The following is a 23,467-nucleotide window of genomic DNA, read 5'->3' as shown; positions in this document are numbered from 1 at the left end:
CAACAATTATTAAAAATAGAAAAAAAAAAAGCATTAAGGGGAATGATGGCATTCTAAGTTAAAATTTACCTTAAAAAAAATATAAACTAAAAAAGATAAGAACATTAAATCAATGTTTACAAGAAAAAATAATAAAAACAAAAAACCTTTTTTTCATTAGGACAAATATTATTGAATAAAAATATGAAAATATTTTATATTTTTACCCCTAAATATTATTTAATCAACTTATGTAATATAAGAAAAAGGAAAGGTCAAATGAGGCAATACAATCTTGTCCCACCTCATTTTGAGGAAGGGAATATTTTTAAAACCCTAAACTGCCTTCTGATGTAAATCATCCAATCCATACCAGGCCATTGACTTTAAATGGGTCATGTTAGGTCATGTTCCCTATTTAACTTAAACCCGATGTTCACCCCTAGTAAAGGTATAAATGTATACTTGTCTTTCAAATATTGTTACTTTATATTTATATTTTGATTTTTTCTTTCATATATATGTTTTAAACGTTTAAGGGTGTAAAAGTGATATGTTAGATTATTAAAAAAATATAATTTCCTTAAATATTCTTACTTTAACTTTTCTTTTTATTTTGTATTTTAAGAGCACTAAGCTATATTTAGAAACAAAATATATACATAATTCCTTAAACAATTCAGGGTTTTGGGACTAACCCTGTTCCCTAACTTGAACCCATTTTGGTTTCCTAGGGTCAACTTTATGAGATGAAATGGTGAACCTATTCTCACTTCAAATAGGTCAAGTTGGGGTAAGTTCTTCATTAAACATGCCTCATTGTCTTTAGGGGTGGGCAGTGGTCGGGTCGGGGATGAGTTTCCCAAAACCCGATTGGGAAATCAAACCGGTTCCCGCAACGTTCCCCCATCCTTCAACCATGTCCCTGCCATGTCCTCACCTCGACCCTGCATTCTTGATCAATTCCTCTCAATCATGGGTTGGGTAGAGGCCATTAACAGTCAATCCTCCATCAACAGAAATAATCTGCCCAGTAATATAAGATGCAGCAGGTAGGCACAGGAATGATACTAGAGAAGAAACCTCCTCAGCTTCTGCAATCCGTCGAAGAGGAGTTCGAGAGATTATCTCTGCAGTGAACTTCTCATCTTTAAGCAACTGTACAGTAGAAGAGCACAGTGAGATCTCCTTGATATCCTAAGTTAAAGAGTTAAATCATTCTCAAAAACACGACAGACAGAAACACCTTTGTTTGAAAAATGTCCTCTCTTAACATTAATAACAAAATAGGATATCCATTTGAGAAGATGTTCTTAGATTGTTGTACCTAAAGAAGCTTATTAAATGGTTTCAGAAATGGCTCCTGCTCATCCACATGCTAATACATTTTGTATTTTTTCAAAATAAGCTCCACAATTTTTTCATGTATTCAACTGGAATTGATCCTTTTCTCGTAGGGTTTTAAAGGCCCAACTATTATCCACAGTTTATTCAGTACGCCATTTTACCCAAATATTTATACCTTATTCTATTTACTGTTCATGTACCTGTTGACCAAAGGGTAAATAAATGGAATATATTAACCAAATTTATTTTAAAATCTATTAATATCATAAAATTTGCAACAAACATATAACCATATATGAAACAAAAAAAACACCACTCTAATGGATAGCAAAATAAAAAATTATAAATCCTTAAAATAGTCACTATATCATATAATACCTCAAACATAAATATGCTAAAAAACATGCATAAAGAAAAAGAAAATATAAAAAAGAAAAAGGAGGTAGAGACTAGAGAGCAGTCTAGGATCTAGGATAAAAAAGGGGGCAAGGCAAACCCCTCCCATTGCAGAGCGCTTCTTGGCCCCCCTCATTTGAATGGATGGAAAGAAAATAGGGCAGAGTTGCTCCCCAACCACATTGCAGAGCCTCTTGCCCTCCCTCATTTGAATGTTGGATAGAAAATGGGGTGGAGTTGCCCCCCCACCCCCACCTCATTTGAATGTTGGATAGAAAATGGAGCGGAGTTGCGCCCCCCCCCACCCACCTCATTTGAATGTTGGATAGAAAAGAGTGTGAGGTTGCTCCCACTTCCTCTGCAGCTTGAGGAGAAGAAAAGAGGGGATGGAGCCAAGAAGAGATTAGAGATAGACTAGAGAAATACTTGCCACCAAGAGAGGATTAAGGAAGAGGGAAGATGAGAATGTTGAGAGAGATCATCAATGCAAACATAGACTGAAAAATGAAGGATTTGGAGGTCGGCTTTTGCCCCTGGAGGTCGCCACTCAGTAGCCTAGAGCTGGAAGGTCAAGAGATTGGAACGGGTGAGAGTTGAGAGAGAAAGAATAAGGCTTAGGAATTTTCCAACTTCTAATACATTAAATAAAATTACCTAATTACCCTTAATAAGTAACAGGTAATTGGTAATTAAATATGGAATAACCCTTATACCCATTTCCGTTCCATTTAATAAACAGAAAACAAGTAGCCTGGTAAAATTATTGAAATTATTGAAATAACCTCTATGAAAAGAAATCAGGCAAATGCATTGCCACTTAGGACTTACTAAGGTGATCGATTTATCTACTATATTTAATCACTATTTATTCAGTAATTGTTGGAATATGATCCCAACCTCTAGAAATCAGAATCACATCCTAAGCATGTTTTCATAGCAAATGTCCCCTCTTTGAAATGAAATGGAACTCTTGAACATAAAGGAAGCATGATGAAACAATATCCATATCGTGATGTGATTTAGCCCACAACAGACAAAAACAAACAAATGGGAGAGAAGAAAACTCTCTAAAAATGCATAAACTATATGTAGCTCCCATTTCAAGTTGAATGCTAGAAGTGAAGTAACCTCAACATCACAAAAAGACTTAAGAGTGCCAGTTTTTTCCCCAAGCAATGATGTCTCTGAAATGATATCATTGATCTATCAATTTTGAAAAAAAAAATCCTGCACAAAAACAGCTAGGGCAAAGTAGGAAAGGTTTAGCAGGGAATCAGATTAAATCCATGCATCTTGTATCTGTTCTTACAGGGAACAGTGTTGGTGGGAGTCAATCTGAAATTTTGAAGGGCAGGGAAACTTTTAAGAGCAGGTGCCATCTGGTTCTTATGCCCTATAGTCATCTCTAAATCCACCTCTTGAATTACACCAGACAAGAAAATCACCATAAACATCCTTTTCATATAAAAATAAAATCATCACAAACATCAATTTTTGTGCCATATTGAATGTTCACCAGGCTACGTCTTCAAGGCAAAGAAAGGGAAAGAGAACATTACAAAACCATTTGATCATAAGGCTCTTTTGTTTTTCATGGGAAGGTGACTTGGAACTTGAAAAAGTGATTCAAGGTTATTCTGATGGCAACTGAGAGATTCACTATAAAAACAAAGCTAAACTCTGAGAGAAAGAAAGACCACAAAAAAACTTTGAAGGTGTCCACTTACCAGAAGTCATACCATGGTGTTCCAGTCAAATTATTTGCATAATATGATGAAAATAAGGGGAAAAAAACACTAGCAAAACAAGAAAGTAATCAAGGGGGTAATCTTACAGGTTCCACTAGTGAAGTATTAGTATACCAAGGTGCAACACCGTTGGTTCGAATGTTGTCTTTTGCCCATTCACATGCCAGATTCTTCGTAAGCTGGTTCATTGCACCTAAGAAGAGTAAGCGAGGTCAAACATAATAAAACATCTAGTATCGTATTTTGATCATGTGAGTAGCATACGATAAGACAAGTCTCCAGTTTACCTTTAGTAGCTCCATAAAGGGTTCCTGATCTTAAAGCTACAACACCAGCTACAGATGAGATGAACACAATGCTTCCTCTTCCTGATGCTTTTAGAAGAGGATGTGCCAGTTGGCATAGGTGGTAAGATGATTCAAAGTTCGTCGTCATGATAAGTGCGAATTCTTCAGCAGTGTATTCTATGGTTGGTTTCCTTACATTGGTTCCAACATTGTTTATCTGCCCAGTTAGACATAAAAGTCCTAAGAATTCTTTTCTTCTAAAGTGAAATGCAAAGCAGTCTAAAATCAAATGGAATGTAGTCCATGGTGAGGAGATACCAATCTACTCTTTTCGACAAAACAAAGGCATGGCATAAAAGATGTGATCCAGTAAGAAAGACTTGTAAAGCCTTTCCTCTTATTCCTTTACTCAAACAGTTCTCCCCCCATCTACTCTATTAGACAGGGTCAGAAAAGACCCCACCCCACCCCCATCAATAGCAAGAAAAAAAGAAGCTACCTGCTCTATCAATAGGCAAGAAATTGGCACAAATACATGGCATAAAAGTTGGTATCCAGTCAGTTGCCCCATGGAGTACCAAAATCAGGTATGGACTGACAAAAGTATTTATTGTTTGAGTTGAAATGGTACACATCCAAGGCTTATATCCATACTGAAGAAAAGCAATATTCAACTTGTACCATCTAATTAAAATGCGAGAATGGAGTACACTCTACTGAATAGAAGCATTGGAATATTACAAAGCAGGGATTGCTCTACCTCTGTTTCATCAGAAGCATGATGCAAACAGGAGTTCCAACCTCTGGGTCATCCTGAGCAGGTCTGGCTAAATAGTCCTTCTCAATAGCTCATATACTTATCTGCTAGATATTTCTTTAAAAAAAAAACCACTGGGTTTAAATTTGATGTTTTTGCAGTTTCTGGTAACCTATCATGATACAGTCTTAAGGCCATTGATAATTTAAACCTACTAACCACAGGGTTCTACTGTGAACAGAGAAATAGACGCATGATAGCCCAACTGATCTTAAGGTGTACAGAAACGACTTTTACCGACATGCTTGATGACATATCTGTATTGGAGAGGGGATCTCCTGGACTGCTTGCTTCACGACTTTCTAAGTCCTGGCCAATCACCTGGTGGGATGTTAATGGACTGCTTGCTTCACGACTTTCTAAGTCCTGGCCAATCACCTGGTGGGATGTTAATGGACTGCTTGCTTCACGACTTTCTAAGTCCTGGCCAATCACCTGGTGGGATGTTAATGGACTGCTTGCTTCACGACTTTCTAAGTCCTGGCCAATCACCTGGTGGGATGTGAATGGAACTAGGCCCCTCCATGTTATGCAGTCCATTAACATCTGGCCAGGTGACCGGCTGGGTTTAGATATTTTTTTTAGATCAAGCAATCCGGGAATTCCCGTCTCTAAATATTAAAGAGCGAAACGAGTGACCCGTATAATAGAATGGCCACGCACTATGTTGATGCTGTAGTGTTGGACAAACACAGAAAGCAGTTCAGTTTATTAAGAAACATTCACCACTAGTGAATTATGGTATTTTGTCTTGTAAAAGTTTAGATGCATCGTCTCATCTCAAGGGTAAAAGTCAAGACTCCATTTTGCATGTCAACTTCACGCGCACGGGTATACGGGACGGTTTGATTGGTGGAAAGTAGCAAAAACGATGTTTATTGATTCATCACAATCCGGCCGAAGTTCTTAGCCTTTTAGCAAAAGAATTGATGATTGGTGGCAAGTAGCAAAAACGATGTTTATTGATTCATCACAATCCGGCCGAAGTTCTTAGCCTTTTAGCAAAAAAATTGACGAATCCAATCCACATGTTCCAAAAAATCTAGAACTCTGAAGGTAGACATTCACACAGAAGGGATAGGGAAACACTTACAAGAATATTGAGCTTTCCACCGAAAATTGAAGAGACCATCTCCATCAATTTCCCTCTATCAGCCCTTGACGACAAGTCGCAAACTGAACCAGTGACCTTAAAACCGAAACCTTCCCATTCACGTAAGCACCGATCGAGCTCAGTCTCATTGCGCGAGCACGTGTGGACGGTCGCACCAAATTCGGCCAATTCCTTCACGATGGCTTGCCTAATCACAAGCAAAATGAATGGACGCACATCAGAGCAGTTTAGGTAACTATAAAGTTTTCACAATCAACGAACCGAAACAGAATGCAATTATCCAGAAGAGAAGAGAATAAACTAGGAAGAAAAAGTTCATGAAGAGAGCTGCCGGATAGACAGAAGGCGATGACAAAGCACACCCTATTCCTCTGGTTCCACCGGTGACTAGAGCCGTCGCTCCCTTTAAGCTCCACCTTCCTTCTCTGCGGCTGGTTTCGGCAGCGCTAGCCATCACGTCCTCGATCTCTGTCTTTTGGGAACTGAACCCTAAGAGCCTGTTTGGCTGCTACAGGAAAAAGAAAAAAGAAAAAAGAACGAACAAAAATGACGAGAGAAAATCGTTTTTCATTCGCACCTTTCTCTCTGAGGACATGTTAGTGCAGTGTGTATTGTGTAAGCGAGGAGCGAAAAAACCCGTGAAAGTGAATTCCCTCTATGATACAAGTGAATTCACTTTCACTCTGTTTCACTTGCGCTCGACACTCACAGTTTCCCTCTCTTCTTCTAGCTCTCACTCTCCTCTTACCTGCACTCGCTCTCCGCTCTCCTTAACCTGTGCTCATTGTCCATCAATATGCTCGTTGTCCATTTGCCCATCGTTGGTCACCTCCCATCTTCTAGCTAACCCTCTATTCGGTTCTCCCATGCGTTCTCGTCCCTCCTCAGATTCTCTTCCTCTTTGCAATTGTCTCTCTTCCTCTTTGTTTCAATCGACTTCTTTTCCCGTCGTCTCTCTTTTCTCTATTTCCTCCAATTGTTGTCTCTCTTGGTTTTTCTCATCGTCTCTTTCTCTCGTTGTCCCTCTCTCAGAATCTAACCTTAGATCTCTATTATCTCAACCTCGTCGCCCCTCTCTCTAATCCTAATTTCTCTCATCTCATCCTGGTTGCATCCTATTTTTAACCTTTAAATCTAAATTTCTCTCAATTTGTCCAACCTGAACCCTAAATCTATCATTCCCACCCAAAATTTCTTTCAATTTCTGTAACCCGAAATTCAAAAACCTCTCACATCTCACATCTCACCAAAGAGCAGCAACAAAGAGGGCCAAACCCTCTTTGCCGTGAGCAAGAAAAGAGGGCTGCTTGCTCTAGCAAGCCTAGCGTTGCTGTGGGGTATCCTACCTATCACAACAACTCGGTAAGACCATCAAAAGAGGAGCTTTCCTCCTGGCCGAGCACTGGTCAAAGAGAAAAACTCCTACACAGACCCCTGATGTGAAGTGAGTCTAAATTCTGAGTGCTGGAGTCTCAAGTTCCACGCCGTGTTACTCGATCCATGACCCGGGACTGTAACAACATGGTATCAGAGCCAGGCTAACATGGGGGATAGTATAATCAGGATACAAAAGATAGAAGATAGCCTTGAAACAGCACAACCAGTATTGGGGAAGGTTTGTAGTTTGGAAGAAGATATGAGCCGAGTCATCAGCATGCTAACAGAGTTGAAGGTAGAGAGACATCAGTCCATAGGTGAGAGAGGTTGCTCAACCATATCACAAAAGAGGGGAGCAGTGGCCTGGGCGCACTGCTGTCCAAGGATCCCAACATAGAGGCACAATTCCAAGGTACACCAAGTTAGAGTTTCCCTCTTTCAATGGTTCAGTTGATCCCTTAATTTGGTTGCATAAATGTGATTTTTTTTTTTGAACCAAGGGACTACTGAATGGGATAAGGTGCAACTAGCCTTTTTCCATATGACAAATGAAGCCATGTTATGGGTTACTCAAGTAGAGAAAGAGAGACGAGGAATGACTTGGGGAGAATTTAAAAATCTATGCACAGTTAGATTTGGCCCTTCCGCCAACAGAAACCCCCTGGGAGAGTTAGTCCTATTGAGACAAACTGTTTCGGTGGAACAATATAAAAAACTGTTCCAGGAAAAGTTGGCTCATGCTGGTGAGAGGGTATTGGTTGACCAGCAGATCTCCCTATTCACAGCAGATCTCAATGAGTATTTACGGCTACAGGTAGAACTCCTTATGCCTACAGATTTAGCTCATGTAATGAATATGGCCCGAACAATGGAACAACGACAATAGTTGCAGCAACGGAAGTCGGGTTGGTCAGGTGAGAGGAACACTTCCTCCACGTGGCAAGGGCGCCGCTATAATTCATCTCAGGGAGCATCTCTAGCAGCACCATTAAGACACACTCTGACTACGACTCGGGTAGCCGATCCCTGCCTTGGTAATTCCCTACCGAGCTTTATAAAAAAATTGACGAGTGCGGAGATGGCAGAAAGGTGGTCCAAAAATTTATGTTATAACTGCGATGAGCAATATCGGGTAGGACACCAATGTAAATGATTATTTTGGGTCGAGGTGGAGGATTCAGAGGATCTAGAGGAGCCAGAGGGTATTATCGAGTTGGAACCACCGGAGATATCCTTGCATGCTATTACTGGGCAGAAATCGCCTAATACAATGCAAGTCCGAGCTCATGTTATCAACCGAGAACTGGTGGGACTAGTCGACTCGGGAGTACACACAATTTTCTGAGTTTGACAGCCGCACAACATCTCCAGCTCCAAATACACACTCATCCGACAACCACCGTCTCAATGGCCAATGGCGAGAAGGTCCCTAGCTATGGGATTAGTAAGGCGGTAACTTTTTCCATTGGCTCTACTTCGTTTAATGCTGAATTTTTTGTTATTCCCCTGGCGGGATTTGATATGGTATTATGCATTAAATGGTTACAAACGTTGGGGCCCATTCTGTGGGACTTATCTGCTTTAACCATGAGCTTTGATTTGGTCGGAAGTCAGGTGCTCTTACAGGGCTGTCAGGTGGACAAGGCCCACCGCATGCACACTTTATAGACACAGGATCAGCCTGACAGTACTAGTGATGGTCTGGTTGAGGAGTTCTCTGACCTCTTCCAGGAGTCTTCGGGTTTGCCTCCTCTGAGGCACTGTGACCACAGGATTTGTTTGAAACCAGGATCTTGAGGTAGTGGTCATGTGACCATACTGTTACCCACACCTTCAGAAGGACAAGATAGAGCGTCAGTGCCAGGAGATGTTGAAACAGGGTCTTATTCATCCCAGTCGCTCTCCGTTCTCTTCACCTGTCTTACTCGTGAAGAAACATGATGGGACATGGAGGTTCTGTGTGGATTATCGGGAGTTGAACGTGCAGATAGTAAAAGACAAGTTTTCGATTCCAGTAGTGGATGAGCTCCTGGATGAGTTACATGGGTCGTGGTTATTCACTAAACTCAACCTCCGTTCGGGATACCATCAGGTCCGAATGCACCCCTCTTATATCGAGAAGACGGCATTCCGCACGCACCATGGCCACTTTGAGTTCGTCATCATGTCGTTCGGGTTATCCAATGCACCCTCCACTTTTCAAGCTTTGATGACCGAGGTATTTAGTCCTTATCTTCGAAATTTGTTCTTGTATTTTTCGATGATATTTTGATATATATCAAGTCGGTTGAGGAGCACTTGGCACACTTGAGGATTGTTTTTGACTTATTACGAGTACATCAGCTCTATTTAAAACATTCCAAGTGTTCTTTTGCGGCTTCACATGTGGGGTATCTGGGACACATTATCTCACATGAGGGGGTTACGGTGGATCCGAGAATATCCGAGCTATTCACGAGTGGCCGCAGCCACAGTCGTGTTTTGTATTATGGGTTTTTTTGGGTCTTGCGGGCTACTACCGCAAATTTATTCAGAACTATGGCCCAGTGGCAGCATCATTGACGAGTCTACTCAAGAAAAATTGCTTTATTTGGAATGAGGAGGCCACCACGTCGTTTGTGGCACTCAAAGCTGCCCTCGCATCTGCGCCAATATTACAACTTCCCAACTTTGACGAATTGTTCGTGGTAGAGTGCGACGCTTCGGGCGTGGGCATTGGGGCCGTTTTACAACAGCTGGGCCATCCTATTGCATATTTTAGCAAACAGTTGGCAGTCTGTCAATACAAGCTGGTAGCATATGAGCATGAATTGATTGGGTTGGCCAAAGCGGTCCAACATTGGAGGCCTTATCTCTGGGGCTTTTCTCACACGCACGGATCATTACAACATTAAATTCCTACTAGATCAGCGTTTGACGACGTCGCCACAGCAGCACTGGATTAGTAAGTTGTTGGGGTTTGACTTCTCGGTGGAATATCGTGCGGGGAGATTAAATAAGGCGGAAACCGCCTTGTCACTGTGTTTTGAGGATCAGTAGTAGGTTTATTCGACCATCCAGCCGAGATTTCTCATTTTGGACTTGGTGAGAGACGCACAAGTCACTGACCCTGCATTGCAGGAACTGAATCAGAAGATTTCGGAGGGGACAATGAATTCGAAGTGGTCCATCCAGGATTCACTTATTTATTACAAGCAACGGATTTTTCTTCCACCTGAGTCCGAGTTGATTCCAGCTATTCTCTCGGCCTACCATGACAGTACACACGAGGGGATACAAAAGACCTTGCATAGAATTCGAGCTGATTTTTACTGGAAAGCCATGAAACCCTCCATTGAGACTTATGTGGGCGACTGTCAGGTGCCAGTGCAACAAAGCCGAGCACTTGAGTCCAGCCGGTCTTCTCCAGCCTCTGGCCCTTCCTACGCAGGTTTGGGCTGATATTTTGATGGATTTTGTGGAAGGCCTACCCCTATCCTCTGGAAAATCCGTACTTTTCGTGGTGGTTGATAGATTCTCCAAGTACGAACATTTTATACCGCTAGCTCATCTGTATACAACAACACGGGTTGCTCAGACTTTCCTAGAGCAGATAGTCCGCTTACATGGCATTCCAGAATCCATTGTGAGTGACAGAGATGCAGTTTTCACGAGCACCTTTTGGCGGGAATTGTTTCGCTTGAGTGGGATGAAATTGAAGTTCTCCTCCACCTATCATCCACAGACAGACGGGCAGACAGAGGTGGTGAACTGCACCATCGAAATGTATCTACGGTGCTTGGTGGGGGATCGTCCGCGACAATGGGTTCAATGGCTTCCATGGGCTGAATACTGTTACAACTCTTCGTCCCACCCTGCCTTGCAATCCACTCCTTTTCGGGATATATATGGTCGGGATCCACCTCGCCTTCTCTTGTACAACCCATGGTCCATCCGCGTGGACGCGATTGATCAAACACTCATAGACCGAGATCTGTTGCTATAAAATATCATAGAACGGCTACGATGCGCCCAAGCTCGGATGAAGGATGTCTACGACAAAGGCCACTGTGAGGTCTCTTTTGAGGTTGGGGAGTATGTGTGGCTACGGCTCCAGCCCTACCATCAACAGTCTCTTGTGGGACCTCCACGTCATAAGCTCTCTTCTAGATTTGTTGGGTCGTTTTCCATTATTTGACTCATGGGACCAGTCGCCTATCAGCTCAAATTACCGGACACGACCACAATTCATGATGTGTTTCATGTCTCTCTTTTGAAGCCGCATTCCGGAGCACAACCTACATCCACTCCATTCCTACCACCGGTTGATAATTGTGAGGTTATTCTTAACCCAACTGCAGTGTTACGTGCGTGGCTGATCGATGACCATTGGGAGATTCTCATTCAGTGGATGAACACTGACCCCGACGCTGCAACATGGGAACGTGAGGACATCTTCAAACAAGTCTACCCAGCTTTTGAGGTTGAGGACAAGCTCTTTCTCCATGGGGAAGCAGATGTTGTGGACTCAATAGCACACCAAGTCACACAACGAAGGAGGCAACAACAACTCACTCAATAGGATTTGTTTCTTATATTACTTTGAGTAGGATTTATTTCTTATATTGTTTTAAGTAGGAGTTATTTCTAATTACTTAATATGTAGGGGCATTATGGGGAATTATTGTAACCCTAACCCTAAAACTCCATGACATGATCTATTTAAGGGAAATGAATGAATGAAATAGGGAAGCTTTGAGATTTTAGAATGACCTAGTCTAAACAGGTTGAGATCACCTCTTGATCTCGAGTTTAGGGTTTACTCCAAAAATCCAACCTATCTTTCACCCTCCATTGCCATCCATCTTCACCCAAATTCATCCATCATCATCCATACTAAGAAGAGGAGCTTCCTGCCCCTTTTTTGAACCCAAAGAGGAGGTCTGTCCTCCTTCTCGGCAGCAACAACAAGAGGGCCTCAATTCCTCATATCTTGTGCAATTCTGGTGCAATGTGGGAGCTGATCATAGCAGCAAAGAAGAGGTAATAATCTATCTCAAACTCGTGCTTCAAGTTAATTCAGAACGTAGGATTGCACTCTTAGCTAGAGCAGCAACAAAGAGGGCCAAACCCTCTTTGCCGTGAGCAAGAAAAGAGGGCAGCTTGATCTAGCAAGCCCAGCGTTGCTGTGGGGTATCCTACCTATCACAACAACTCGGTAAGACCACCAAAAGAGGATCTTTCCTCTTGGCCGAGCACTGGTCAAAGAGAAAAACTCCTATACAGATCCTTGATGTGAAGTGAGTCTAAATTCTGAGTGCTGGAGTCTCAAGTTCCACGTCGTGTTACTTGATCCATGACCTGAGACCATAATAGCTTTCTCCATACTCGTGTGGGTTTGAGTCCATCATCTAACATTCCCCTCAAGTTGGGGGTGAGAAAACATTATAGATGCCCAACTTGCTGCAAATGGTGGACAAGATTTTATGAGTGACTAGTGTTGTCAGGATGTCTACAACTTGTCCTTGTGAGAAGATATGTCTTAGAGATAATATACCGGCTTGGAATTTTTCTTACTTAAAGTGACAGTCCACCTCAATGTGTTTTGTTCTTTTATGAAAGATCATATTTGAGGTGATATGAATTGCCACTTGATTATCGCAATATCGATCCATAGAAGCTCCTTTAGAGAATCTCAGTTCAGTGAGAAGACACCTGATCTATAGAAGTTCACTAATTGTGTGTCCCATGACCCTGTATTCTACTTCTATATTGGACCTTGCAACTACATTATGCTTCTTACTTCTCCATGTAACCAACTTTCCTCCAACCATTGTATAGTATCCTGAAGTAGGTTTTTCGTCATCTGAGGATCCGACCCAGTCTACATATGAGAGCCCTTCTATGTTGTACTGACCATGGCTCTTATAGAGAAATATTTTTCCTAGAGCTCCTTTCAAGTATCCTAATATTCTTTCGAGTATTTGCCAATGAGTAAGTTGTGGTTTGTGCATGTATTGACATATCACACTGCATATGAGATATTCAGCCTTGTTACACAGAGATAAATAAGTTTTTCCACAAGTCTTTGATATTTCTCGATATCCACATCTTCTCTTGTATCTGCAGATAATTTTGTATTTGAATCCCATTAACTTTCTACTGATCTACACCTCATCATTCATGTCTCTTCCAGTAGATCAAAGACATACTTCCTCTGAGATAGTATAATCTCATGCTTGGACTGTACCACTTCAATATCCAAAAAGTATTTAAGTAGTCCAAGGTCTTTTGTTTTAAACTCTTCACATATCTTTTCTTTTGTTTTCTAAATGCCCTCAAAATTATTATTGCTTAATACAATATTGTTGATTTTCAGGACTCCATGGATTTAGCTCATGGAGAAAAAAAAAAGACACCCATTGGGAGAAAAACAAGAGGAAGAAGAGGTTATGGAATTGTTGTCCTAATCCTCCCCCTGAAGCTCAATTTATAGATTGGTAAAACTACAACAATACAATAATGCCCCTAGAGCTTAAACTAATTACATCAATGACATCTCTATGAGATGACTCTTTATTTACCATCATGCCATCACTGTATGGGTCTATGGACCTTCTCCTTGGTCTATGGTCCTTGAGCCCTTCTTCCACATCTCTTGGATGTGTAGGCCTTTCTTGGTCTTATGGGTTTGAGCCAGGCTTTCCCTGGTTGTGTGGTTTGGGTCCATCTTCCAACACTCCCCCTCAAGTGGGGGGTGAGAGAACATCATGAACGCCCAACTTGCTGCAAATGGTGTATAGGATCTTCCCGTATAAAATGGTAGTCCTCGATATCTTCCAACACTCCCCCTCACGCTCGTGGTCTCTTCCATGAGGCCCAGCTGGCATAAGATAAGTGAGAGTAAAATCATTCCAAGCCGTATGACATCGCTCCATACTCCAGTCATAACTCATGCTTGATGTAGGACACACTCCTATCTTCTGTAGGTAGTGGGTTTATACGCAGTGGTCAGAAGTATAATAAAACTCCTCTATCACTGTGTCCCTCAATAGGACACCGACTCTCAAATGGTAGGAGTAATAAATACCAATTAAGGAGGGGAGGGGGGGGGGGGGGGGGGGGTGGTGGGGGTAACGGATAATTACCTGAAAGATAATATTTTGGGGCCACTTGGCTTTCTTCATCATCAAAATAGCCAATACTGATAAAAATCAGCAATTGAGAAGTCATTCTTCAATAATAATGTCTCGTCTAAAGAGACAAAATAGTAGCAGCTGAAATGGGCTTGCCCAATAACACGTACCAAATAATGAAAATCTCCAAAAAAGACCCATAAAATAATCCTCCGCGAGTCCGTACACCAAATAATATGTTGACCAAGGAATAAGCTGCCAATACTTCAAAATAATAATCCAACCGGAACAAAGAACTGAGTTGAACTAAGTCAAATAGTAAACTAGTATAGCCGAGTCGTGGAAGAAATATGTATAGAACTCAGGACCTGGACACGTGTATCGAGGCAAAAAACAAGTGGGCTGAGTCAAGTTGACCCGAACCGGGTTGAGCTAAGTTAACTCGGAAGATCGGAAACATCAAGTGATCGTTGGTTCGCTGGGTTGACCCAGCAACATCTAGTCCGAGTTAGGCTCGGCACTGAACTAGGATTTAATTTTCCTAACTTAGGAAAAATTAAACTTGGCAACTCTTCTTCTTCTTCCCTGACGTCGAACAACTCAGGAGACCAGAGATGGCAAGCAGGTATCGACGTGGCAATCAAAAAGTTTCCAGAAAAGGAACACCAAGATCAAGATTAAATTCCGTGAATCAAGCAGCAATAAATCTGTAGAGTTGAAGTCGGCGATGAACCCGGTAGGTTGGACCAGTGTATTCGTCCTTCCGAAGTAGCACCTAGCTGGCGATGAAGATGAGCTAGAAGAGTTTCCAGAAATGGAAACAACAACTGGTTCGAAATTTTTTTTTTTTGGATTCTAAACTCGTTGGAAGGAAGACTAAACTAGAAAGTAGTGATCCAACATCTTCATTCTAGAAATAAGCGGAGAATAAGATGGCCAGCAGTGAGTTTCCAAGAAAAGAAACAACTACTTGAGAGATAAATTCTGAAACAGCATCCGAAACAGAAATAAGATCACGGATTAATAGCCAGTGAAGCAGAGAGACATCAGAGAGCTGAGAAAAACTTCTAAAAAGTTATCAACAAAGTACTGCTTCCTGGATGAAACAGACTGTTGTAACAACATCGTGCTCGGAAAGGAAGTACTTGATAACACGATATCAGAGATACCAATTGAGGATTATGGCCGCCCAAGAATTGATTTGCCGAATCCGTCTTCAGAATCTGCTATTAACCACGACATAGAGGCAAAGACATCAATGGTAGCAGCAGTTTTTCTAGCGGAATTTTTGTTCCATTTGCTTTGTTTTTTGAATTTAGTGATTTCTTCTGAGTAGAGTTGTCGAGGAAGACAATAGATACAAGAATGCAGAAATTGCGGCCAATGGTCCCTTAGATGCCGCGTTTATTTCCTGCTAGCAATATCACAACTGCGCAGATTCAAAGTTTCCTTTGGATGAGAACAAGAAGCTGATTCTCGCAATCCTGGATAACCAAGACCTTGGGAAGCTGACTGAATGCGTTTAGTACCAAGCAAAGCTATAACATAATGTAATGTATCTTGTTGCCATCGCTGATGCACAACCACAGTTCATTCTCAGATGCCTCCACCTGTTGCCTTGCATCAGGGAGGACACTTCATGCAACGTTCATAGGGGAACGACGCTGGCGCTGAGCAATCTGTAGGAGTGGGTGTAGAAGAGAAAAAATAACAATAATATGATAAAAAAACTAAGCAATAATATGAGAAAATAAAAAAAATTGATGGATTTTTTTAATCGTAAAAAACAAACTACGAGTCCTGAAAATCAATTCTCTGATACCATGTTGATTTTCAGAGACTCCATGGATTTAGCTCAAGGAGAAAAAGAGAGAGACACCCATTGAGAGAAAAATAGGAGGAAGAAGCGGTTATGGAATTGTTGTCATAACCCTCCCCCTGAAGTTCAATTTATAGATTGGTAAAACTACAACAATACAATAATGCCCCTAGAACTTAAACTAATTACATTAATGTCATCTCTATAATATGACTCTTTATTTACCATCTTGCCATCACTATATGGACCTGTGGGCCTTCTCCTTGGTCTATGGGCCTTGAGCCTATCTTCCACATCACTTGGATGTGTGGGCATTCCTTGATCTTATGGGCTTGAACCCATCTTCCAACACACTTGGATGTGTGAGCCTTCCATGGTTGTGTAGCTTGGGCCCATCTTCCAACAAATATCATCAACATAGATGGCCAAAATTACTTTCCCATTAAGGGTGTCTTTAAGAAACATAGAGTGATCTACGGAACATCGGTGAAATCCGGCCAATATCAATGTTTGGCTAAATTTATCAAATCATGCATGAAGAGACTATTTCAAATCATAGAGGGATTTATTCAATCGACATATCGACTCTCCCTCAACCACAAATCCAGGAGGTTGTTGCATATAAATTTTTTCTTTTATATCCCCATTGAGGAGCTGATAGATTGGCCAAGAAGAATTATTAGCAAGGGATAATAAGATATGTACTGGTTCGATTTTTCCACTGGAGAAATTTTTTCTTCATAATCAATCCCATAGCATTGAGTATAGCCTTTGGCAATGAGGCGTGCCTTAAGGCGAGCAACCGACCCATGTGAATTATGTTTAACCGTATATACCCACTTACAATCGATGAGTTTCTTTCTCAGAGCCTCCTAATAGCACTGTGGGATAGAGGTGGAGAAGGATAGATGCAAGACATTGACTACATGAAGAAGATTAACGATAGTGAGACACAAAATTGGATATGGGGTGAGAAGTAGAGGGCCTAGTGTAAGTTCTGGGTTCTTTCCTTAAGGTGATGGGCCGAGTATCATATTGTGGTAAAAAAAGAATAGGAGGAGATGAACTTACCTCGATGGGATCTGCAAACTCCGCAGGTGTGGTGTCGGCAAATGCTTTAGGGGGTTGAATAGTTTTCACAACACGGGGCACAACTGATCAAGGAGAGGCTTGTACAGAGGAGAGACCTAGAGGGGCATTTTCTGAGTAGTATGAAGAGTCTTCGAAAAAGGTCACATCCCTAGACACAAGTAACCTTTCGAGAGTAAGATTGTAGCAAACATAACTCTTATGCGTGAGAGAGTATCCTAAGAAGATACACTTGATAGATTTCGAATCAAGTTTACTATACTGTGGTGAGGTAACATGAGCAAAACATGTACACCCGAAAACTTTCAAGGGAAGCGAAAAAAGGATTACCATGTGGAAACAATAATGAATATGAGGATTTATGACTGAGAATGGAAGAGTGTAGCCTATTTATAAGAAAACACGCAATAAGGATGACATGTGGCCAATAGAAGTATGATACTTTCATGGTATATAATAAGCCGTGAGCTACCTCTAGAAGATGACGGTTCTTCCATTCTATTACATCGTTCTAGTGAGGGGGTGTAGATGCAAGATGTTTGATGGATAATGCCATTTTCTTGAAAAAAAAAGTCAAGGTCGGTAGAGAGATGTTCTTTGGCATTATCATACCGAAGTACTTTTATTTTCTGACAAATTGAATGACCACCATAGCATGAATGGATTTAAAGATTGATGAAATTTTAGATCGCTCTTTAAAAAGAAATATCCATGTGGTACGAGTAAAATCATCAATGAAGGTAATAAAATACTTTATTCGGGAAATGTTTGATACTCTCAAGGTCCTCATACACCTGTATGAATCAACAAAAAAGGAGCAACACCTTTAAGTCCAGGTCGAGGAAAATATGTGATCTTCTAGTGTTTGCTCAATTTACATACTTCACAATTTAAATTTGAAATATTTGAAATGTAGGAAAAAAAAGATGAAGTGATTGTGTGGAGGAATGTACCAACCAATTGTGCCATAGACTCGACTCGGTATGCTTGGTTGAGACAACATGTATTTGAAGCACATCCAGGTAGTAGAGCTCCCCTTGTTCACGACTTCCACCAATCACTTGCTTCGTTGTAAAATCCTGAAATACATAGGAAGTGGGTGAGAAGGTGATGGAGCAATTGAAATGCTTAGTAGATGGCTAACAAATAAAAGTTTCAAGGGAGAGGTAGGAAGAAAAATGATAACTGATCAGAAGCGATGGCATAACAGAGGTGAATCCTTTCCTGAGAACTTTAGGCTAGGATCCATCAGCTATGGTCACAAATTTATCCGAGAGACAAGGAGAGACAAAGTGGAGTAAATCTTTGTTACCTATGAGATGCTCGAAGGCCCCTGAATTAATTATCTAGGATGAAGAAGAGGAAGTGGCAGAGAGCATACCTAAAGCGGTAGTGCCAGTAGCATTGGAGGAAGAACTTGGAGGAGAGACCACCAGAGTTTTCATTTTCTAAAATAAGTCATACTCATCATCGGTATGGGTTTTCTATCTGTTAGTTGAGCAGACTTGTCTTCCTTTGTTCCACTAGCTGAGGCTTGATTAGTCGTGGCCCATTCTGGCTTGCCATGATTTTTTCAGCACTGATCGATGGTGTGACCATATCTCCAACAGTGGGAGCATTCCTTTCCATATGTTCTGGAGGAACCGATCCTTCCTCCTCTTCCTCAACCTCTATAATTTCTTCCACGGCCTCGACTGCGATCGGTGGATGTGCCCCTATTGCTTGACTACATTGCTAATGATACTTTCGTAGGCAAAGGGGTAGAAGAGTCTGAAATGCGGAGTAATGTGGCACATACATCATAAAGGTGGGAATAACAGAGGAGCTAAGGAGTTGAGTTTTAGCAACCTCGAGATACGGCTTAATATTTGATAGATAAATAGCAGTTGCTAACGCTTCCTTTTGCTTGCCTTGGACAGAGACATCAGTGGAGTTAGGCTAAGCTAACTTCCATTATTGAAGAAGACCTATGAATCTAGCCAAGTACTCATATATATTTTCTCCTTGTTTGGTATTAAACATACATTAGAGAATATCATATGGCCTTTGTCCTACATATTGTAAAACATTAGCCATTCCATTTCTAGGCAGTTACACTAAGTGAGACCATTGGCTTGTTGCCTCTTGTATTTTTACTTTTATTTTTCTTTCATGGTCTAGTTTCGGAGGCCTTGTTAATCATGTACAACTCAGACTTTGACGTTTGTTCTGGATTTTAAAAAGAGAGTTTAATACTGAAAATGCATGTGGAAGGACAAATGTTGGTGTACTGCGTGAGTGTCTGATTGAGTAATATTTTAACAGGTTGAATCTCTAAACGGAAAATCCAATCATTTTCTCAAGAGAACTTGCATGTGGACTGATGAAGTCTTCATTTTTCAATTCCTAATGTATGGCCGTGGCCGTCCAGCACTATTAATTCCACCTTGTTTTTTGTTTGGTTTCTGTAGCAGATATATGTTCAGATCATTTCTAAGCTTCATCCTCGGATGTAAGTAGCACCGGACAAACGTTAACATGCTGTCCAGTGCATTAAATAGATTTTAGTTTTTAGCTTCTGAATGTGGTATGTTTCAGTCTCTACTTTCTAGGCTTCTGTGTACTATGTACAGCTCATTGTTCGTTGTATTCTCATGCTTCGGCCTGATTGATGTTCTTTTTTATGCTTGAAAGAGAGATGCGGAACGAGGGGGGAGGTCCCAGCTCTGGGGTCCGCCTGATCTCAAAATCGTCTACCAGCCCAACAGCTACCATGGCTGATACAGAAGGGGGTCCGCTACTGAGATTGGAAAAGCTTTCACTGCTTGGCAGCATTTCTCTAAGATTTCGAAACACAGGAGTGGCGATCACTGATAATCTGATCGTCCATTATTTATTGCTTGCGCGGCCTCCCAGAAAACCCAAAACAAAGGAAGCCACCACCCCTTGAAGGAATAAGTCCTCATTCCCTTGCTGAATTCTATAATTTTGAGAGAGAAACGACATAAACCTCCCATGTGCTGCTTTGTCTCTGCGACAGAAATCTCTCTCAGGACATAAAGTCGCTAGCTGTTGCATCAATACAAAAACAAACAGAAATGCTCATCCAATTAGCTTTACACAGATATAGAAACTTCGTCCCAACCAACGCGAATTATCTCTCTTACTGGCTTAAGACTTTCCCTGCAGTACTTTACACTGATCTAGAACTCACTCCTTTCCAAATCCCACATAGAAGCCTCCTCAAAAAGAACCCAAATCATGAAACCAATCTTCAGTTACCTCCCTTTCACAAAAGGCCTTTAATGGATATGTCTTAAATTCCCCCCTTTAAGTCAAAAGCGATGTTTCATCAGCTTCCCTTGTACAGAACATGCACTGAATGATCGCCTTATGTCCTGCGAGATTTCGGGCAGAGTCAAACAAGGGTTAGGGTTTAAAGTTTGTCAGACAGATCCGCAGTGGGTCTTTTTTTGGTTATGATAGGCATCTAGGGTTTCTCAAGAGGCAGAGAGTTAATAAGTACCGTGCAAGCGACAAAAAGGGCTATGGAAAAAGATCATGCTTGTGATGCAATAATATTCCCTCCGGGTTAAAGAAAAGCCTTTCGGGATAATAGTAAAATGAAATGATTCCCAGAGTTGGTGGAGAGTTTGGAGGTTTTGAAGCGCGAGAATGGTGAAAGAGAGAATGGAAAGCTGCTGGATTTGGTGTATAAAAGACTCTGGGACGGAATTGGATTGGAGTAGTTGCAGCGCTGCAGATCTGATGAAAGGCTAAAATACAAGAAAAAGGGAATCCATGTTGTGGTGTATCTAACAGCATCTCCACAGGTTCATATGCATTAATTTAGTTCTCACTGGTGTAATGTCAGTCACCAGTAAAGGTTTAACACATTCCCATGCAGTGTTACCTCTCACATAAACCCAGAAGCGAAGCCACGTTCTCCTGGCCATCCTTCTCTCTGTCTCTCTCTCTCCTCTGCCTGAAACCATTTCAAAGAACCATATGAAATGAACGAGGACAAGGAAGCCGGAAGTTCCTGAGATTTACACCAACTTTATACTCTTGAATTTACGCTTCCATGGATGATTATAGCTACTGAAGACTGCAGATTAGTTATTGCACCATAAAAGTACAGGTTTATAGTCATCTAGTGAAAATCTTGATTCTCTCCAAGCAGACCGTTAAACGCTTACCCACCAGTACTGTCAGAAAGAAAACCATTTTAAGTGCAGGGAAAATCTTGGGCTTGGAATCGGCTTAAGTGTATTAACCTCTTATTGATTTCCAATGAGGACGATGATAAAGATGACAAATCATTTAGTCACGAAAATTCAGGTTTTTTCCTCCAGCATACAATCACTTTTAGTTGTTGCTGTGTCAGGCACCAGCTACTTCATTGGATCGGGAGCCAACATCTTTCTTACTGAATCCTTTCAAGTTTTTAGCTGTCTGAAATCTCAAACACTGAAAATTTTCTCTTGAAGGAGCCTAAATTTATGTCTGGCCAACGACACTTGGTTGATTATCGTCAAACAGTATGGAACTTGTTAGAAATGCAAACATTATTTCCATTTTAGATCAAACGACACTTGATAAGCACCAAACTTCTTTGAGATCAACACAAACGAGCCAAGGAGTAGCAGAAAAAAGAACAGAAAAATTTAAGTCAAGCATTTCAGAAAGATGTTCTTTCAACTGTTTTATGTGGTCAACAATATTGTCGTTGTTTCATCATTGGAATCAAAGAAAACAGAAAAAAAGTCATACAATCTATCTCAGAAGATAAGAGGATTTGCCAGATGATAAAAACCGTGAAAGGAAAGAAAGAACCAAAATGAATAAAAAGTACAAGTATGTTCACTCAAGCATTGTGTATCTGCAGATTTACTTGACTTTCGGCCGATCTCCCAGCCTAAGCTCAAGATCTAAGTCCTCCATGGCGCTAGAGCCAAATCCAATTCCCTCAGGTTGGATATCAGGTTTGATGAAGAAAGGCAAAGATGAACTAATCCCGTTTCGTTCGTTTGGAATGGCTTTGCTGAATATTGGAGAGAAACAAACATCTACTCTCCGCCGTTTGCTACTAATTGTTTCCTCTTCATCGTCACCAGCATCTGAAGGGTGGCTCCGGCGCCTAACAAAATCTCCTGAATCCACTGCCACATCAGGCTTGTCATAATTCCTTTGCACTTGGGAACCCGTCTCTCTAAATCTCGAAATCTCGCTCTCAATCTTTGAATCTAAGATGCTGAAGAACTTCGTAGACGGTGAAGGCGAAGGGAAACTAAGGGACCCTTTTTGGGGTTGTTGAGCAATCGAAGAAGAATAAGAAGGAGAAACCAGGGTTTGCTCGCTACAATTCTCGAGCGTAGACGGAGCTGAAACCCTAGAAGGAGAATTAGGGTTAGCATTAGGTCGATTGTTACAAGTCAAGTTGCAAACCTGAGACGAGTACTGAAGACCCAAAGGAGTGCAAGAGGTCTGGTGATGATTTTCTCTGTGGGGAGTAGGAGATTGTTTGAGTCTCGCTCTATCTCTTCTATGAACATTCATATGACCACCAAGGGCTTGAGCTGACCTGAATTCTCTTCTGCAGAAGCTGCAAGAATAAGACCTGGGAGGCCATATGCAGCCTCCCAAGGCACCTGCTGAGTCTTCCGCGAATGCCTGCTCTTCCCATGAATCACCAAAGGGGGCTTGAACATGAGAATCGCCGGTGAGCTTTCTTCTAGTCCACATCCAATACCTTGCTTGCTCCATTTCGGCTACAGATGCAAGTTCATGAGAGGAGTCTTAGGTTAGGAGAGGAAGATGGATATAGGTTGAAGAAAAGCATCTGTGTACAAGTTGATGACTCTGAAAGCTACATGCGAATCTAGTAGAGAGAGAAACGTCTTGCTGAGAAAAGTCTCTCTGCTACCTTTGGAATTTGGAAGGTTGGCATTTGAGTTTGGCTTTTTTCTAGTTTTGGTTTGAGCTGGGATTTCTCCCTCTACAGTTCTTCTACTCAGAGAGGTGAGCAACCTCCTCATAAAATAAAATTAAATAATCAAGAGCACATCGGATTTCGTCAGAAATTGGATACAATGCAAAAGGCTGTATACATTATATAACTATATTATATATACGTACATGTAGCCGTATGCTTCTGGAACTAAAGTCCATGCATCTGAAGGTGCTTGGAGGTACATGACAACCTTACCAATAAGAACACTCAAATGAAGTGGACCAGTTGGCATCACCATTGCAGGGTTTATCTCCCAATTGTTTTGAGGAAATGGAAGGTTCACTAAGAAAACTCAGGGATCAGAGCAGTCATATCTAGGTCCAGTTCAATGTGTTCTTCTTCTTCTTCTTCAACTGCTGCTTGGCTTCTAATATCCCAGTTGAAGTC

The 23,467-nt window shown here is 41.3% G+C and overlaps 2 protein-coding genes across 3 annotated transcripts; both read right to left on the bottom strand.

The window, feature by feature from the left end:
- Positions 1–605: 605 nt before the first annotated feature.
- LOC137935123 (tropinone reductase homolog At5g06060-like) lies at positions 606–6,895 on the bottom strand. Of its 2 annotated transcripts, none has more exons than XM_068779787.1 (6): positions 6,266–6,895; positions 6,051–6,160; positions 5,668–5,875; positions 3,758–3,974; positions 3,557–3,663; positions 606–1,137 (listed from the first exon to the last, which is right to left on the bottom strand). In XM_068779787.1, exons 1-6 carry the CDS (start codon positions 6,281–6,283, stop codon positions 949–951), a joined length of 849 nt encoding a protein of 282 aa, XP_068635888.1. In that variant the 5' UTR covers positions 6,284–6,895; the 3' UTR covers positions 606–948. The 2 variants fall into 2 exon arrangements, with proteins under 2 accessions (XP_068635888.1, XP_068635895.1); XM_068779794.1 differs by having other exon boundaries at positions 6,051–6,156.
- A 15,062-nt stretch (positions 6,896–21,957) lies between these two features.
- LOC137943048 (zinc finger protein 10-like) lies at positions 21,958–22,833 on the bottom strand. Its single transcript, XM_068788745.1, has one exon. It carries the CDS (start codon positions 22,831–22,833, stop codon positions 21,958–21,960), a length of 876 nt encoding a protein of 291 aa, XP_068644846.1.
- Positions 22,834–23,467: the final 634 nt, after the last annotated feature.

This window comes from Aristolochia californica, unplaced genomic scaffold, assembly GCF_029961685.1.
Source record: "Aristolochia californica isolate CCGP_79_NKW_82.1479 unplaced genomic scaffold, dmAriCali1.0.hap1 SCAF_10, whole genome shotgun sequence".
Lineage (NCBI taxonomy): Eukaryota > Viridiplantae > Streptophyta > Magnoliopsida > Piperales > Aristolochiaceae > Aristolochia > Aristolochia californica.
Note: the sequence above shows the minus strand (reverse complement) of the source record. Positions and strands in the feature narration are given on the sequence as shown.

What these genes read in the sequence shown, in the direction of transcription:
- LOC137935123 (XM_068779787.1), bottom strand. An exon ending in GGTGGAACCAGAGGAATAGG is followed by an intron (nt 5,876 to 6,050) that starts GTGTGCTTTGTC and finishes GCTTGTGATTAG; the next exon opens with GCAAGCCATCGTGAAGGAAT. An exon ending in GTGGAAAGCTCAATATTCTT is followed by an intron (nt 3,975 to 5,667) that starts GTAAGTGTTTCC and finishes CTAACTGGGCAG; the next exon opens with ATAAACAATGTTGGAACCAA.
- LOC137943048 (XM_068788745.1), bottom strand. Translation starts at nt 22,833, where the DNA reads ATGGAGCAAGCAAGGTATTGGATGTGGACTAGAAGAAAGCTCACCGGC.